The sequence below is a fragment of the Halichoeres trimaculatus genome, unplaced genomic scaffold (genome assembly GCF_033239565.1).
Source record: "Halichoeres trimaculatus isolate MK-OKI-2021-1 unplaced genomic scaffold, fHalTri1.1 fHalTri1_scaffold_1, whole genome shotgun sequence".
Classification (NCBI taxonomy): Eukaryota; Metazoa; Chordata; class Actinopteri; order Labriformes; family Labridae; genus Halichoeres; species Halichoeres trimaculatus.
Genome location: NW_027437179.1, coordinates 41,129,800 through 41,144,626, shown reverse-complemented (window position 1 = coordinate 41,144,626; position 14,827 = coordinate 41,129,800). Strand labels below are relative to the sequence as shown.

Sequence of the window (14,827 nt, the reverse complement as noted above, 5' to 3'; positions counted from 1 at the left end):
CATTTGCGCCCTGTGGGGGCACTTTAGTGTGCATTTTGGCTTCAAGAGGGCACTCTGATGTTCATTTTGAATCCCAAATGGGCTTTTTAGCTCCCAAGCAAGTACTTGGAGGTATTTTTGGATCCCAAGTTATCACTTGAGCACATCTTGCCTCCTAGAAGGCATTTTTGTTATTCAAATGCATTTTGGCCCCCAAGTAGAGACTCTGATGTGCATTTTGGATCCCAAAAGGGCACTTTAGCATTCATTTTGATCCTGAGAGGACGCTTTGGGAAAATTTAGCACACATTTGGCTCCTAAGGGGAAACTTTACTGTCAGTTTGGGAGCCAAAAAGCAACTCTGATGAGCATTTTGAATCCCAAAAGGGAATTAGAGCAGGCATTTTGTCTCCCAAATAAATACTTTGGTGTGTGTTTTTGGCCCTCAAGCAAGTCACTTTAGCTTAGTTTGGCTCTTGGAGGGCACTTTGGGCTATTTTTGCGTTCATAAATGGCACTTTCACACATTTTGTCTCCCAAGCAAGTACTGTGATGTGTGTTTTGGCTCTCGGGCAAGTCACTTGAGCTTATTTTGGCTCCCAAGTGGACACGAAAGCCTGCATTTTTGCATGCATTTTGGCTCATTGGTGGGAACTTCTGTGTGCCATTTGGCTCCCAAGAAGGTAGTTAGGTGTACATTTGATATTCTAAAAGGGCACTTCCACACAACTTGGCTTCCACAAGGACACTTTGGGTTATTTTAGCATGCATTAAGCTCCTAAGGGAAATTAAGAATGAGTTTTTGCTCCAAAGAGGGCCCTTTGATGTGCATTTTTAGGGAAATTTAGCACACATTTGGTCCCTAAGGGGAAACTTTAGTGTCAGTTTGGGACCCAAAATGCAACTTTTATGAGCATTGTGAATGCCAAAGGGGCATTTAAGCAGGCATTTTGTCTCCCAAGGGAATACTTTACTGTGTAGTTTGGCCCTTAAGCAAATCACTTGAGCTCATTTTGGCTCCCAGGAAGGCACTTTGATGTACATTTAATATTATAATAGGGCACTTACACACATCTTGGCTCCTACAAGGACAATATAGCCTGGGTTTTGTCTCCCAAGAGGGCACTTTGGGTTAATTTAGTATGCATTAAGCTCCTTAAGGAACTTTAGTATGAGGTTTTGCTCCCAAGAAGGCCTTGACTCTCTGTAACAAGCACTTAAGCTTATTTTGGCAACCAAAAGATAACATTAATGCGCACATTTTGGCTCCCATAAGGATGCTTTAGCATGCATTTTGATCCCGAAAGGACACTTTCTGGAAATTCAGCATGCATTTGTCTCCTAAGGGAACACTTTGGTTCACACGGCTCCTAGAGGACACTCAGATGTGCATTTGAATGTACTTCATGTCTGTTTTGGCCCTCAAGCAAGTCACTTGAGCTTATTTTGGCTCCCAAGACACACTTAAGCCTGCATTTTGGCCATCAAAGGGGCACTTTGTGTAACTGTTGCATGCATTTTGACTCATAAATGGGAACTTTAGTGTGCATTTTGGATTCCAAAGGGGCACTTTCAGCTGTTTTGGCGCCCAAGGGGACACTTAAGCATGCATATTGATCCTGACTGGACACTTTGGGGACATAAAACACACGATTGGCATCTAACAGAGCACTTTAGTGCTTACTTTGGCTCCCAGAGGACAATCAGATGTGCAAAATAACATTTGAGCAAGCGTTTTGGACCCCCAAGAGGACACTGTAGTGTGCATTTTGTCTCCCAGGGGGCACTCTGGGGCAGTTTAGCACATATTTGGCTCCAATGGGCACTTTTGTACGAGTCGTTGCTCCCAAGACGATACTTCAAGAAGGGGACTTTGAGGAGCATTTTGGCTCCCAAGTAGGCACCTTGGTGCATTGTGACTCCCAAGAGGACACTGTGGTGTGAGTTTTTGTTATTAAGAAGGCGACCCCCCACCGCTCCACACACCTGATCTTATTTAAGTTTTACTTCTGAGTGAAACGGAGCTCATCCTGAAAAAATGAACTCCTGGGTGGCTGCAAAAGTTCATAAAGAGCAGTCTGCTCCAACATGGAGTGATTTTTATGAGAGCTCAGCCAAGTTCAGTAGAAAGAGTGTGTGTGTTTGAGTGTGTGTGAGTGTGAGTAGAGATCAAGCATGATTGCACGTCTTTGATTGAAGGTCAGATGTTGAACATTACGGAGACACAGCGTGACGAGGAGTCGCTGCGTGGCTCTGAAGTCGTCCCTCCGTCTCTCATTACTCATCTTCTTGGCGAGGAAAGTCGTTTCCTTGTTGTTCCCATTTGTCCAGGTCTGTCTTGTTATCTCTGCCAAACACATTGACTCCTGTTTCTCTCCCTCCTCCTCCTCCTCTCTCTTTCTTTCACACACAAACACACACACACACACACGCCCAGTGTCGTCTGGACACGGTGAAGGCCATGTTCTTGGCAGTTCGGATTAGCCTGCCTCCTTTCTGCGGCTCTTCCTGAGTCCTGGTCCTGCTGCAGACTCACCTGAACATGTCTGTGTGACACTCCTGCTTCAGGACGAGGAGGAACCACCAGCAGGAGGATCTGGTTTAGGAAAGAGTGGAGTCGATCGAACAGCTCTCACTGCTCTCAGGCAAACATCAAAGGTTTCACAGGAGCTGGATTCAGCGTTTGTCCTCGTGTTCACCTCCCTGCTGACAGATCTTTAATCCTGTTCTCATGACAGAGTCTGGTTTGGAAACTGTTGATCCAACAGATCACAGTATCTTCAGGCTGAGAGCGCCACACAGATCTCTGAAAATGATGAAAGGTGTACCCCAGAGCTCTGTCCTGGGACCACTGATATTTACAGTTTATGTCCCTTAAGGTTCCAAATGCAAATGTTCATCTATACGCTGATGATACAGTTATTTACAGGCAGTGTTGCCTCCGACTGGCACATTGTGGCGGCATCTCCTGGATTTCCAAACTAAGAACTTTATCTCTAAGGCTGAGCCCAGACACCCTGCGGAGAAAGCTTATTTCAGCAGCTTGTATCCGCAGTCTTGTTTTTTGGTCACTACCCACAGCTCGTGGTCAGAGGTGAGCGTTGGAACGTAAATTGACCGGTAAATCGAGAGCCTTACCTTACGTCGCCCTGAACCATCTATCAATCTCTTGCTCCATTTTCCCCTCACTCATGAACAAGACCCCGAGATATTTGAACTCTTCCACTTGGGGCAAAGACTCTCTTCTAACCTTTTTCTGGCCGAGAACCATGGACTCAGACTTTGGCCCCGTTTACACGACCATGTTTCATCTGAAAACGCTAAAATGCTGTGAAAAATATCTGCGTTTACATAAAATTGGGGGACTGAAAATGCTGTAGTAAGCATGCCAGGCCAGTAGGTGACACTATAACTGTCTTGTCCAGAAGCAGCTTTTGGTAGATCTCCTCTGAAGTAGAGTTGAGACGATCATCTGGTGTGTTGGTGAATACTAAGAGCAGAAGTGGAGCAACAGATGCTCATTTTGTTGAAGACAGTCACAGATTCAGCAGACTGAGCAGCACAAGCTCAACACGGTAGATCACGATGATAGTTACAACGGTACTGTTGTCCTGTTGGACTGATGTATGCACTCGAAGCGGAGTGTTACGTCAGCATTTCCACTGAAAACGCCGGCTAACTGTTTACATAGCAACGGTGTTGGCAGCTTTTCAGGAAAATCCCGCTCTGGAGGCCGTTTTCAAAAATTGAAAACACAGTTTCTGTGTAAACACGAGGCTGAAACGCAACAAAACTTTTGTGTTTCACTCTAAAACAGTTGATGTGTAACGTTGCGTACCCACCGAAAGCGTTGAGAGCTAATGTATTTGCGTGTCAAGTTAAATCGCGCCGCGCCAGACACTCGAGTTTTGACGCTGGTACAAATATGCGAAAACACTCACACACACGCGGCTTCGTTGCACGAAAAGTCCGCCATCATCATTTCATCGTCCAACATGGCTCTGATCACCACCATCGCTGCTCTGTACCTGCTGTCGAGAAGTCAGCTGCGAGCTAGGCGCCAACGTAGGTACTGGTTGCATGCTACCCTACAACGACGGTGTGGGTTCCACGGTGTCTTGCAGGAGCTGCGGCGATTGGACAACAGCCGGTTCCAGCGGTACTTCAGCCTGACTGTTGCCCAGTTTGAAGACCTGCTATGGTGCCAGGATCTCCCGCCTGGATACCAACTACAGGCGCTCCATTCCAGCTACAGAGGGCCTGTCCATCAGTGACGATCTCCACGCTGATAGGCTGTCCTGGTGCGTTAAGATGCACGCTCGCTCGAAAAGTTCAATTATTTCAACTCAAGCGTCAAGCGTTGAGCGGTGAGCAGCAAGCGTTTTTCGCTGGAAACGCTCGCTGCTCAACGCTTGAACGCTTGACGCCGCTCTATGCTCGCCTCGACGCAGCATCAATTTTCGGTATTAAATTGTTTTTGTATGTAATATCAGCGCGCGAAATATTTGCGACGCTTTCGGTGGGTACACACTGTAAGGCATACCCTGTATATAGAGTGGACAGCGTGGCTCCGCCTTTACCATTGTACGGTTTTGAAGCCAAAATTCCCCGTCACAGGCGCAGACATTGTAGCAGTTGTACAGCCAGAGTCTGCGCAGTAGAGACTGTGAGGGATTCTGGGAGAATCTGAGTGGAGCTGTTTTTTCTTTTGAGAGTCAAATCAGTCCTTGACTCTACCTCCCGACAAATTTTACAATCCCCGAAAAAATACACGACAACGTCAGCTGTCAATCATCATGAAACGTGACGTTAAACCTTGTTTCTAACCTCGTATTACTAATGTAAACGAAACTTTACAGAATAAAGAGGACTTGGATACAAGACAGCCAAATGATATCTTCAAATAAGAAACATTTCTACCAGGTGTATTTATTTTTTTAAGTTTGATCACAGCCCATCCGGAATGACTGGAAAGATGGATTTTTTGACCTATACTGCAGCCAGCCACCAGGGGGAGCAGTTTTTGTGGCGACCTAATTTTGAGCTGAGCAAAATGACGTCCATGTTTTTTTACAGTCTCTGGTGTAAACGCTTTAAACCGCCCCAGTGTGAATTGGAGGTCAGTGTTCGATGAGGCCAATAGGACCACATCATCTGCAAAAAGCAGGGATGGGATCCTGAGACCCTCAAACCTGACTCCCTCCGCCTCTTGGCTGCGCCTAGAAATCTAAAAACAACAAATTGATTTATTTCTGAAACTTTGTCTTTAATACTCAAAACGATACTGTAACTTATTCTAAGTTTTCACTGTCCTGAATATGAATATTTTCCACTTCCCTCCTTCCCAAACACCGTCTGTTTGTTTCCAAAGCTTCAGTGAGGCTCAGCCAACAGCCAAACTGACTAATCTGTGAAATAAACACAAACTCTCTGGTTCTGGAGGTTTGTTGGTTGGGTTGCTGTGTTTTTTTGGACACTGGTTTGCCTGTAGGAGGCTGGCATGTGTTTGAAGAGCTCCTTGGCTGTGAGACAGCGAGCGTTAGCTTCATGGTTTACATAAATAAAGAGCTGATCCAGCAGACGCCTGTCGGCCAGAGAAACTACTTTCAGAACAGTTTGTAGATCTTTCTCTGAGCTGGAGATGAAGTATCTGAGTTACATTTTGTTCTTTTTTAACTTTGGATTGTTTCTGACTCTTTCAGATTTATTAGCTGTTGATGCACAGCCTGATTTCTCTCTCTCAAAGTGAACCCTCCTCTTTAAGGATGAAGAGCAGACGCCGCCGTAGAGCCTGAAAGGTCAGCGCTGTTTGTAAATATCTCAGCGCCTCCGTGTGAGAACATCAGCCTTATTGGCTGTAAGCCCGCCAAATTACCACCTGGTGCCGTAAGCAAAGTTCACAGAAGTGACGGTAATCCCAGAGCGTCTGCCGCCGCGTCTGTTCTGTTTATGATTATGAAGGTTTCCTCCCTGATGGCTCCTCTGAAGAGCTGGAGTGACCCTCTTCCTCCTCCTCTTCCTCCTCCCGTCTCTGAGGGCAGAGCCACGCCTCGTCTTTCAGCCTGAGAAATCAACTTCTGATGAAGTACTTCACATCAAAGTTCACCTGCTCAGACTTCCATCGTCTGCCAGGATGGCACTAAATGATCTGACAGTTCTGAGCTCACGCTGTGCTAAAGAGCGGCTGACACAGCTTCCAGAAATGCTAACGACGTTTACTCACCGGGTTTCTGAAGTCTGTCTGCGTCTCCCGCCAGCATTTCTCTGCCGTGGTCTGCTGCCCTTTGACAAAACATCTTTAGAGCTGGGATGTTGTTCTGAGACCTCCACAAACTTTCCTCTGACTCTGATTTCTGGCTTCACCGTGCATCCAGGGTTTGTTGGCGCTCATGACTCATGAGTCAGTTTGGCCGTACATGATGAGAAATTCTCCCTCTTTAACACACACCCAACACAAGGTACCAGAACTGTAACCCTTTAGGAACTGTTATCAGTTCCTGGTACTGAAATGAGTAGTCCAAGATTAAACTAAGTGAGGATTCAGCGGGTAAAGTTTTCTGAGTGATCAGGGCCTGAGGTGTTGTTTAACACTCTGTCCTCTTTGAGGCCAAAACACTCGCTGAAGTTCTGTCTTTGGAGCCAAAATATGCGGTAAATGTCCTTTTTGAGCCAAAATGTCCAAAAGTTGCCTCTTTAGAGCTCAAACACGAGCTGAAGTGCTGACTTTCGAGACAGAATGTTCTGGGGGGTCTGTGAGGGTTTGACGGAAGGAAGGAAAGGAAAAAAGCAAAGGATCGAAAATGAACACAAAGGAAGAAAGCAAGAAAAGTAGGAAGCAAAGGAGGGAAGAAATGGAATTAAGGAAATAAAAAAGGAAGCAAGCAGGGAAGGGGACAAGAGTGGACAAAATAAAAAGGGAAGGAGGAAGAAGGGGGTGAAATGGGGAAGGAAGTGAAAAAGTAACGTGGGGTGCAATGTGGGAAAATATGTCAGGGTGTTTTTAAGTCAGGATCAGGATTTAGTCAGGATAGTAATTTGAACAGGCTTGAACTGTGGATTTGAAAAGGATCTGAAAAGATTAGGACCAGGATCTGGATTTGACAAGGGTTTGGATTTCATCTGGATCTCGATTTAATCAGGCTTTGGATTGGATCAGGATCTGGGTCTTGATTTGGTCAGGTGCTGGATTTTATCAGGATCAGGATTTAATCAGGATCGAGATCTGAATTTGATCGGGAATAGGATGTGAGTTAGATTAGGATCTTAAAAGATCTGGATCAGGATCTGGATTTGACAAGTATTTGGTTTTGATCAGGTGCTGGATTTGATCAGGATTTAATCAGGATTTGATCAGGAATTGGATGTGGATTGGACAAGAATCTAAACTGATCTGGATTTGGCAAGGATCTGGATTTGAGAAGGATTTGGTTTTAATTAGGCTCTTGATTTGGTCAGGATCTGGATTTGAAAAGCTTGGGTGGTGGATTTGAACAGGTTCTGACATGATCAGGATCTGGATCTTAATTTGCTCAGGTGTTGGATATAATCAGGATCTGGATTTATTGAGATCTGGATTTTATCAGGCTTTGGGTTTGATCAGGCTTTAGATTTGATAAGGATCTGGATCTTGATTTGCTCAGGTTTTGGATTTGATCAGGATCAGGATTTAATCAGGACCAAGATCTGGATTTAATCAGGAATAGGATGTGGATTTAATGAGGATCTAAACCTTTCTGGATCAGGATCTGGATTTGACATGTATTTGGATTTAATCAGGATCTGCTTTTGATCAGGGTCAGGATTTAATCAGGATCGAGATCTGGATTTGACCAGGAAAAGGATGTAGATTTGATGAGAATCTAAACTGATCTAGATCAGTATCTGGATTTGATCTGGATCTGGATTTGATAAGGACCAGGATTTGGATTTGATCAAGACTTATGATGAAAGCTGGGAGCCTGACTGGACTTACTGCTCTCAGTGACACCTCTTTGCAAAAAGGAGAATCCTCCATCTTTGTGTGTGTGTGTGTGTGTGTGTGTGTGTGTGTGTGTGTGTGTGTGTGTGTGTGTGTGTGTGTGTGTGTGTGTGTGTGTGTGTGTGTGTGTGTGTGTGTGTGTGTGTGTGTGAGTGTGTCTCTGCCGTCCTCTGAATCTAAGTTGTCTCCTCTTCTTAGAAATTAACCTGCTCGCTGCAAACTCACAGAGGATCCGGAAACTTCCAAACAAACTTTATGTCTCTGTGAGTCTTTTTAAACTCTCACCCACTCACTAACACACACACACACACACACACACACACACACACACACTAACAAACACACAAACACACTCTCAGACTTGTAGGATTTGCTGGATCAACACTTTTCTGAGTTCACTAAATGTGGACTTCTCAAACACACACACACACACACACACACACAGACACACACACACACACACACACAGGTCCCTCAGGGCAGGGCTTTATTTGATTTATTAGAGTCCGACCAATCAGCTTTCAGAAGCTCTGTCACCGAGGAGGTCAGGCAGAGACTCAGAGATGATCTGATCTCAGAGATGAAGAAAGTTGCTTTGTCTCCACTTTTTCACCTTTTAACTTTTCTGAAGACGCAGGTTTGATGACTCTTCTTGTTTTCTCAACACACACACACACACTCACTCTCACACACAAAAACACACAGGTAGAGAAAAAAGACAACACAACAATCACGTCACATTCTGAACGCTGCACAAGAGCCACAACGTTTCCTGAGCTCTCATTTTTATTTTTCCGTCTCACTCTCACTCTTAAACGCTCTGAAGAGGTGTAAAAAAATAAGATGTTTGCATGCAGCATCCTTCAAATCTAAACACAAACCTCATGTCTGAGCTCTTTGAGTGCACAGGTGATGCACGGTGCAAAGGCAGGATTTTCAGAACATCCAAACAGAAACCAACTTCTGCAGAACTCCACAGAGGACTGAAAAAATAAAAAAATTAACAGCATACGGAGGAGTTTCTTTCCCAAATGCACGAGTTAAACTTTCCTACAAATGATTACAACGCAAAAAAAATGTTTCTTTCAAGCTGAAAAACATCAAACCAGAGCCATCAAACGCTTTAAAGAGCAACTCTGTTTTAATTTCTCCTGCTTCGTGTCTGTCAGACTGAGCCACGGGAGATTCTCTGCTCCAGATATTTTCCCTCCTTTTTTTTTTTTTTCTTAAAATGACATCAGATTGAACTCTGATTCAAAAAGTTACAAAACTGCTGTAAAACTTTACAGGATGCTTCATCAGAGGCAGGAAAACGAGCAAAACTTCAACAGAAACAGAAAGTGGGCCAGCGCAGTCAGCACCGAGCTTTCAGGTTAGAAGATACTGGAAGCTCATTACGCAGATCTTCTCTGTTATATTTTATTCTCTGGCTGATGATTTTACAAAATTCATGTGTCTAACATTTATATTCAGTGAGTTTTTATCAATTATTGATAACCACATAAGTAACAACCATATAACATGCTAATTAATCTCAATAAAGTTTAAAAACAATTAAAAAAGGATGTAATTAAAAGCGTTTGAATGACTTTATCACAGGAAGGGGGAATCCATGAGTCTGTGATGTCAGTAGGGGGCAGTAAAGGTCCATTTATCATCCCCTAACTTATGAAAATGTATTTATCCTCTCACTGCTCTCATATTTCTGTGCGTCCTTTACGTTGGCATTGCAGTCAACCAAAACATCCACCAGGGGGCACAGCCCAGAGTTAAAAGTTAATGACAACAACAAACTCAAAAACAAACATGGCGACTGTGAAGGAGGTGTTGCTAATGTAGCTCTAACATAAAAGACAAAAACAGAAGCAGCGTTTTTAGCAGGCCATGGTCAATAAGACTGTTAAATGTTGCAACTAGTGCTGTCAGGCGATTAAAAAAATTAATCTGATTAATTACAGGATTTGTAATTAATTAATCTAATTAATCGCATTTTAATGTCATATCTGCTTAAGGTCCCAAAATAAAGAATTTGAATTCCAGGACATTAAAATTACATTAAAAGACACTAGAAAAATATTAAAAAATAAGGTGGGAATATATACAACACATTTTTAGGTACCCTGATGCATAAGGAACACATGAAAAAAGTTTTATGGTTCTATCTTTACAAAATCTACACAGTCCTGCACCTAAGATAAGCTGATTTGATTTTTAGGACGTTTTTTGCTTCTGTCACATTTTTACTCGATGTGGACTGAATTTTCACTGCAATATAAACTTCTATACTTCTATGAGGTCAGGAGAACCAGGGCTAAAGGCTAAAAACTGTGAGGAACTATGTACAAAACACTTAATTCAAGTCTTGGATCAAAGAAAAGTGAAGTATTTTCAGTTTAACATGCTCTGAACACACAAACTGTTGCTGATTGGTGCAGAGCAGCCCCAAGCTGAAACATGACACCAGGAAGATGGAAGGAACTTTTCAAAGAATTCTTTAGATTTAAATGCAAGATATATATCGATCATTCAGGGCTTGTTTGATGCGGTAAAGAGTGTAAAATTACCTGTTTTTTATAGAATTGAGCAAACGGTTGATTTTCTGTAGATTTTCAAAAAGGACGTGTGAATAAACGAGATGTGGACGCTCTCTCTTCTCCCGGTTCAAAGCATGTTGCTGACGTCAGATGTGATACATTCAGGGACCGTCGGAAATTTGAAAATCTGACGAGAACACCACTTTTTCCATGTAGGACAAACGGTTTGTAAATGCTAGACATTTGAAAACAAGTGCGTCTTTGAACGCCTCGCGGGTTAGGGATCCAGATTAATCTGCGATAATTTTCATGACGCGTTAATTTGGGGTGTAATTAATTAATCTAATTAACGAGTTAAAATGACAGCCCTAATTGCAACAAAGAAATGATAAAAAATAATTTAAAAAATGCTGAAAACTGTTTGAATACCAAACTGAAAAAATAATTAAAAAAATTAATTAATTAAAAAAGATGTTGAAATATTGCAACAAAGTTCCTCCATTGTTATTTTTTCTTTGTGTCTCACTAAAACCACATTTTGTCTATAAAAATTCTTTATTTTTATTCTATTTTATTTTTCCATATAGTTTTTGTATATTTGTATATTCTATGTCTTAACTTTCTCTAAAATCTATTCTATTTTACAGAATGTTACAGCAAGTAATTCTGTATTTTTTTTTTCTTGTTAATTGTTGCACCAATACACCAAGTAAAATTCCTTGTATGTGCAAATGCACTTGGCAATAAAACTTGATTCTGATTCTGAATCCGTGAGTAACAGCAACACTCCCCCTACAGTTTCCTGTGGTACTGTTTTGTTTGCGTAAGCTTTCTGGAAACACTCAGAAATACGGCCAAAATGAAAATGAACGAGCAAAAGATTCTGTTGTATCCAGATCTGTATTTAACATTGAGCAGAAACAGGCCTTAAGATCCACAGAGTCCCTTTCTACTTTAAGAGATGTCTGAAGACTCATCTGTTCAGGGAACACTTAGACCTTAATCTGAGCCTTCTCCTCTTTGTCCTCAGGGGGGGAGTGAGTCAGAAAGTCTCAGACCCAGCTCTGAGTCAATATTTAGCTCTGATCGTTGAATGTTGTTGAATGTTGAGTTATATTGTTGCAGCGATTTATTACGGTTAGCTATGGTTACATTATTCATTAAATAAAGACCCCAGCTACAGTTGGAGAATTTATGTGGGTCATGATTTGTGTTGGTGCTTTAAATGAGAAAAAAAAAGGAAACTGTTGTGACTTTGTTTCTGTGGTGGGAGCAGAAACACCAGAATGAGATTTTCTCTTCTCTGGTAAATAAAACGACACAGGCACAAGATAAATGTTGTTCAGTCTGCTGGTGTCTGTATGGGAAGTCCAGCCACAGGAGTCAAGACTCAGGTGAATCATGTTTGAACCAGTGGCGATTGCTCTGAGACTGCAAGGGAAGCTCAGCTTCCCCTAAAATGTCCCTTATAAAAAGTGTTGATCTGTTCTGCTGTGTGAACATTTCATTGATAAAATCTGAGCTAGAATTCCTTCATCTTTAGTTCAGAATCAGCTCCTATCACAGGTAACTGGCTCCACCTCCTTCTCATTCATCCCTGCAGCGTCTCAGCGCTTTAACACAGTTGGACGCTGAGCGTCTTCTGACTTCAGCGGGGAAGCGTAGAGTGGGTTGTTCCACTGTGGAAACTGGACGGTCATTGGATAAACGCTGGGCTTTGTCCCGCCCATCGGACGCTCAGCATCTCTGGGGGTCTATGAGGCAGTGGGCTGGCCTGGACGCTGGGCTTCTGCATGATGATTGGATGATCTGTCTGAGGCTGAATCCCTTTTTGATTGACAGTGAAATGAGCCAGTCAGAGATCTTGAAGTATAACCCTCCACCGGAGCATCTTCTGAGTTTTACAGTCAGTTGTTCTGGACTGATCCGGAGGATTTATCGATCCCCAGTGAGTTTACCTTTCTTAAAAACGACGAGCGTTGTGTTTAAAGATTCTCTCTCTTTTCACCAATAATCAGCTACAGCTACAGCTGTGGAGCTTCTCCCCCTGTCACTCACACTTACAGCCTGTCGTAGTCTCACGTAGCAGCTCCAGCTGATAACAAGCTGACACAGAGGGGAGAATTTACCTTTAAATAAATAAACAAATTTATGATGTAGGAGGAAAAAAATGAGCTTCCCCTCCTTGACTGACCAACTGCCACTTGTTTGAATGGTTTATTTATTTCATATCTTCTTCATGTTGTTTCTTTTCTATGTGGACCCCCAGGAAGATTAGCAACCATGACTGTGGAAGCTAATGGGGATCCGAATAAGAATAAAGAATAAAAAAACGTTGTTTTCTGAAATCAGACTGTTTGAATAAATCCAAGATTGGCACCGTTACCTACACCAGTTTGTGTCAGTAATAATACCACAGTTAACTCTGAAGACGAGTCAAGTGTATAAATAAATTCCACTAGTCTTCAGTATCCTCTTCTCTCCAGTAGAGGACCCAACCTGTCCACAGTTTCACAGAGGAAAAGAAAAAATTCTTCTCGCACTTGACGGCAGCACCTGAAGTCAATTAAGTTGTGGCACTGTCTTGAACTAAGGTTTTCCTCCTGTCTAAATTCTTGCTTGTGTTGTATATTGCCTTGGATGAAAGCATAGAAGGAGATGGACAGTCCGTGTAGCTCTACAGTTAGCCTGTTAGCATGGAGGATCTTCAGCCTGTGCTGGTTTTAATGGAGCATTATTTCACCGCTTAGTGGCTCTTAAAGGAGACAAGCTCTCGAGACAAAGTCGTCTAAAGGAGGGTCCTGGCAGGTCAATAATTTGTCAGTTGGTTGTCTGTTGGTCGTGAGTTTTGGGTCGTCAGTGGGTTGTTAATCATCAGTCAGTAAGTCATCTGTGTGTTGCCTGAGGTCATCAGTCTGTCTGTTGTTGGCAGTCAGTTTGTTGTCTGTTGGTTGTTTTTTATCACTCAATGGATTGGTCGTTGATTGTCAGTCAGTTCATTGGTCGTTAATGATCACTTATTGGTTGTCAGTTAATCAGTCATCAGTGGATCGTCAGCCATCATTGGTTGGCCAGTTGTTGGTTGGTGGCTGGTCGAAATTCAGTGGGTCACTGATCGTTTGGTCCATTGTTGATCTATCTGTGTTCATCAGTCAGTCAATCTTCAGTCATCAGTTGGTGATCGTTCAGTTGATCAGTGGTCCATCATATGTTGGATCATTTGTTGGTTAGTTCTTGGTCATCAATTGGTCGCCAGTTGGTCTGTCCTAGGTCAGTTATTGATCACCAGTTGGTCTCTCTTAGGTCAGTCATTGGTCCCCAGTTGGTCTCTCTTAGGTCAGTCATTGGTCACCAGTTGGTCTCTCTTAGGTCAGTCATTGGTCTCCAGTTGGTCTCTCTTAGGTCAGTCATTGGTCTCCAGTTGGTCTCTCTTAGGTCAGTCATTGGTCTCCAGTTGGTCTCTCTTAGGTCAGTCATTGGTTGCCAGTTGGTCTCTCTTAGGTCAGTCATTGGTCTCCAGTTGGTCTCTCTTAGGTCAGTCATTGGTTGCCAGTTGGTCTCTCTTAGGTCAGTCATTGGTCACCAGTTGGTCTCTCTTAGGTCAGTCATTGGTCTCCAGTTGGTCTCTCTTAGGTCAGTCATTGGTTGCCAGTTGGTCTCTCTTAGGTCAGTCATTGGTCTCCAGTTGGTCTCTCTTAGGTCAGTCATTAGTTGCCAGTTGGTCTCTCTTAGGTCAGTCATTGGTCTCCAGTTGGTCTCTCTTAGGTCAGTCATTGGTCTCCAGTTGGTCTCTCTTAGGTCAGTCATTGGTTGCCAGTTGGTCTCTCTTAGGTCAGTCATTGGTCTCCAGTTGGTCTCTCTTAGGTCAGTCATTAGTTGCCAGTTGGTCTCTCTTAGGTCAGTCATTGGTCTCCAGTTGGTCTCTCTTAGGTCAGTCATTGGTCTCCAGTTGGTCTCTCTTAGGTCAGTCATTGGTCTCCAGTTGGTCTCTCTTAGGTCAGTCATTGGTTGCCAGTTGGTCTCTCTTAGGTCAGTCATTGGTTGCCAGTTGGTCTCTCTTAGGTCAGTCATTGGTCTCCAGTTGGTCTCTCTTGGGTCAGTGATTGGTTGCTTGGGTTGTTATCAACTGGTTGCCTGCTGGTCGGTCAGTCAACGGTTGAAGCACTCTCTTAAGGTTTCCTCTCCTCTTTCTTACCCAGATCTTCTTCTTGCCTCATCACTCTTTCCGAAGTCCATCGTCCCACCCTCCGCTCCAGCATGTCGCTGCTGAAGGTCCAGACCAGCAACGTGACCAACAAAACCGACCCGAGGTCCATAAACTCCCGGGTGTTCATCG

At 43.3% G+C, this 14,827-nt stretch overlaps 1 protein-coding gene across 2 annotated transcripts in view; it reads left to right on the top strand.

The window, feature by feature from the left end:
• The window catches only part of raly (RALY heterogeneous nuclear ribonucleoprotein), a 194,346-nt gene that overhangs the window by 93,005 nt on the left and 86,514 nt on the right, over positions 1 to 14,827 (top strand). For both annotated transcript variants that reach the window (XM_074678612.1, XM_074678601.1), the window contains exon 2: positions 14,691 to 14,827. This exon is cut by the window's right edge and continues 180 nt beyond it. In XM_074678612.1, the coding sequence (XP_074534713.1) occupies positions 14,749 to 14,827 (79 nt within the window). In that variant the 5' untranslated portion in view covers positions 14,691 to 14,748. The remainder of the gene's footprint in view (positions 1 to 14,690) is intronic.